The sequence below is a fragment of the Nelumbo lutea genome, chromosome 3, assembly GCF_056320005.1.
Source record: "Nelumbo lutea isolate HS-2025 chromosome 3, American lotus-T2T, whole genome shotgun sequence".
Taxonomy (NCBI): Eukaryota; Viridiplantae; Streptophyta; class Magnoliopsida; order Proteales; family Nelumbonaceae; genus Nelumbo; species Nelumbo lutea.
Window position 1 is genome coordinate 23126120 of NC_142686.1, and position 4330 is coordinate 23130449.

At 40.4% G+C, this 4330-nt stretch overlaps 1 protein-coding gene across 1 annotated transcript; it reads right to left on the minus strand.

Annotated features, from left to right (window-relative positions):
* Window positions 1-1926: 1926 nt before the first annotated feature.
* On the minus strand, window positions 1927-3049 carry LOC148863611 (uncharacterized). The gene has a single exon (XM_088978280.1). It carries the CDS (start codon window positions 2723-2725, stop codon window positions 2123-2125), a length of 603 nt encoding a protein of 200 aa, XP_088834406.1. The 5' UTR covers window positions 2726-3049; the 3' UTR covers window positions 1927-2122.
* Between the last annotated feature and the right edge of the window lie 1281 nt (window positions 3050-4330).

A 4330-nucleotide genomic window follows, 5' to 3' on the forward strand; every position in this document is an offset into this window, starting at 1 on the left:
TTGATGAATAACCTGCAACATGAAAAATAAGCATGCCTCATCTTGCTCATTTTCATTCTTTGATGAAACTCTACCTACAAAACTACTACCATAATACCATGGATGTTTACTTGCGAAAACACTTTTACATGAAATCACTTTTATAAAAAGTAATGTTACGAAAACACTTTTATAAAGCTACTTTTATGAAGGCACTTTTACAAAACTGCTTTTATGAAAGAACTTTTACATTAAAGCACTTTTATGAAAGCACTTCAATAAAATCACTTTTACGAAAATACTTTTATAAAAGTACCTTTAGTAAAGTACTTTCACAAAAGTACTTTTATAAAAATCACTTTTATGAAAATACTTTTTATAACAGCACTTTTATGAAAGTGCTTTCACAAAACACCTATGCCAATTGGTAAGCATTGATAATCAACCATCCACCAGTAAACATCTATGCCAACTGGTAAACATCGATAATCAACCATTTACCGGTAAACATCTATGCCAACAGTTCTAGAGACCTAGGTTAGAGGTTTATGAATACTAGCATAGTTTTTTTGAAGAATGAAAATGAACAACATAGAACACTTGTCAGTCTGAAAAGAATTCATCCTTAAAAAAAAAACACTTGGTTCATAGCAATATTTTCTCATTCTGTCTATTTTTATAAATTCTTATCTATTTTAGAAGTTCATCTTGAATAAGAATGGAAATTGAACCCAACATGGCCTAGACCATTCCATCATTCATCAATTGAATGGCAACATGGCAGGGCAGGGCCAGGTTTTGCATTCGCCATCCTCTACCCCCAACCCAAATACCCCGCCTTACCCCAGTGGCCTAGTCCCAAATCCCATCATTATCTTGTTTCTAATCTTCAGAGTTTTGGGTTTTCTGAAAATCCACATCAAATCTCCACTGATATTATATTAGCTCATTGAATTGTGATAAATTTTCTCTCAAATTTTTATTAGTTTGAACCCATTTATGTTATGGTACACCCTTGTATTGTAATAGATTTTTCACTCACTTTCTTTCTTCACTATACTATAAATATTTGAGGTGGAAGACTGTATAAACTCCCAAAATTTTATGCGTAGCTCTCTATGAAGTGTGGAAATCTTTGGATCTAAAAATACGAAAAACATCCCATAAGCCCCGAGCCCTATAACATCTTGCGCTCTTAAACGTCAAATTTCAATTTTGCGCCTCTCCTCCAGAAGACTCTTTTTTATCAACCCAATTCTATGTGTAGGGAAAAACAAGGTTTCATTTGGTTTGATCAAGTAGAACTGAAACTCTTCGGTTGTAGCATTCGAAATCCATTCCAACCTAGAGTCCAACCGCGGGAATTAACTGACGACCTGCAAATGCAATAAAACAATGAGGGATTTCAGTATTAAACATTCTTTCTACAATCATTAGAACAAAAGAGTTGGAAGGTTTTCAGAAATGAAGAAATTACTGGTCAGTATATCGCTAGTGAGAAGAGTGAAAGCTTGGAAAGTTTGATTTATTTCTATTATCAAAAGTTTGGTTTTTATTTGAAAGGAAACCGACTCCATATGAGAACGTCTCAATGTGGACTAGCGACCTTTAGTCATTGAAACTTGAAGGTGAGAAGAGAGAGTTGTAACTTCAAGGTGGACCCCATTCTCAGCAGAATATCTCGGTTCTCATTCCTTTTCTTAGGATACAGAAAGTGAGAAGAGATAGTTTGAGTTTAATCAGCTTATGGGTTGCAAAAGAGAACAACATAGCGAAATGACCAAAAGCACCCCTATAACTATAAGCATGCGGGACCCACATAAGATGAAGTTTAACTTAATTATCATCGTCTCATTCGCTCATCGGTGGGCATCGGCGTGGCGTCTGCTTCAGTTTAAACTTTAAAGTCGAGAGATGCGATATTTTCCCGAGATGAGACGTATGATATATAAAAGAACCAACGAATTTCTCGAGTTAAGGAGATTACTGCTTTTTGATTTAACACCTATCTTCCCTTTCTTCTGTGCTTTTTTTTTTTTTTTGCTTCTTCGTTTTTTCTTTAATTTACATACTGTTACATAAACAATCATAGAGCCCACTACCGGCGGGTACCAGTCCAAAATCCGGCATGCCGAAACCCGGTTTAAAGAGCCGGCAGCGACTCGGGGCGCCACGAAGAGTCCGAAAAATCGGATGACCCAGAAAACACGTCTGAATAATCAAACAACCCCTCCAATGCCACAAACTCTCCAGCGTTGCCTTCGCCATTGTTGTTGTTCTCGCTACTGAACCCGAAGCCCAATGAGTCGTAGCTCGGGATGTCGTCATCGAACCCCCAGATCTGATCGAATCCAATGGCATCAGAGGAAACACATAATATATCATCCTCTTCGTTCTTCTCCTCCTCACCGGAAGACGAGGAGAAAGTTGGTGGGAGACCAAGCTCATCGTCCGAGGCTTCTAAAAGGTATCCAAGGTCGGGCTGAGACTCGGTGGAATGAGCCACCTCCACTTCAGGTGGCAGCTGGGATGGTGGGAGACTAATTTCTTCTTCGAAACTCTTTATTACAGAAGCCAGGTCTTGGTTTCCGGGGTTCCGGTCTATAACAGTATCAGCGTCATCCAGGATATCAAGGAGGTTGTCTCGGATTCTCTTTGCTTCGGGCGAGTCCGATTCCAAGTCCTCCGAGTCATCCCGGACTCGCTTGTTGTTGGTGGCAGTAGGGGTGGTGGTGCTGTCTTCCATGAGTGTGGAGAGAGAAAGAAAGAAGGGAGCAAGTGTAACAGACTTGAAGCCTCCAGGGAGGGAGGGTGGAAACTAGAAACAGAGGAAGGAGAGAGAGAGAGAGGGGGGGGGGAACCGGGGATGGGGATATTAGTAGTGTGGAGAGAGAAAGCTAGGGTTGCAGTTGAGTTGGTTTGGGATTGTAGAGAGAGAAAATCAAAAAGTGATGCGTGTGGGGGAGCAGAGGAGGAGGGAGGCTTTTATAGGGAGGAAAGCAATGAGAGATTATAATAATAGGGAATTAGGGAGGTATGCAGGCGCGTGTTGATCGGATGCTTCGACCATCACGGACGTCTCGCCCTTTACTTATTTATTTCTGACTACTGTTATCTTCTTTGGTGTCCTTTCATCTTTTTGTTTTTTTAACTCCATTTAATTTAGGGTTTGAAGTCCGGTCCGATCCGGCCCCACCGATCACGGCTTTGCTTTTCTTTTTTATCATTTCCTTTTCTAGCTCAGCTTCCAGCGCAGCTCCACTCGGCTCGACTAGGCTAGGCTCCTTTTTGCAACCAAGGGTGGAAGAACAATCCGTTTTACCGTTAGGGGGTTAATAATAATAAAATGAATAAAACGTCCTTGGTTGGATTGGGGTCGTTAGTGATCAGTTACTGTGGGTGAACGGTGGGGTGAGTTTGGTCATTTGGGTCGGGATATTTTTATGTTAGGCCTGGATTTGTGGTGGTGAAGCTTTCAATATTGTCTAATGAAGGATTAAGACACGTAGATTGATAGAGGAGTCAAATCCAAAAAAGGGAAGACGAAATGTGAACACGTCGACGAGATGAGCAGATTACATGTGTAAAAAGGGTGCAGCCTGTGGCTGTGGCTAGCGGTTGGTCTTTGCTTGCAGAAGCGAAACACGCAGAGAAGGGGGCCAAGTGGCCATCAGTTTGCCTTTTTAGGTAGTGGGATTGAGAGAAAAAAGAAGATCCAATCCGGATACGTTTTATTTCATTTTTCTCAATATCTTCTAAATCAGATTTTTCAATAGATGAACCGGAAGTGAGAGAATGGGATTTCGGCCGGATCCATAAAAATCCATATCCACGTCCGAATGGGGGGTTCATACTTCATAGTTTAGAATAGATAGACCCCAACAACTAAGTATAGGTAGGTAGGTATAAAGCAACCCGCTCCATTTCATGCCCTATATACAAGACAAGGAAGTTGTTGATGGATTATTAGAATCTTCTTTCTTGAGCTAGAATATGTCAATGAGCCCAGATTTGAGGAAGTAAAGTGGGGTCATTCGGAGCCTTCCCAATTCCCCTTTCCCCATTCCGGAATTGCTCTGACGGGGTATGTCCTTAATTAACACATGCACCTTAGTTTGCTACTATTTTAAGGACTTGATAGATTTTTCTTCCGGACCAAGAATCTGATTGCACTACTACTACTATTATTACCGTACGTTCTACGTTCTTGAATATGCAGTGATGAAAAACGGAATGTTAGGAAAATATACACCACATGATAGAAGATTAAAATAGAGCAACGTATTGGTGCTTATGAATTGCACCCTGATACACAAAAAATGAAAGGACCATTGTTAAATATCAGGGCAAA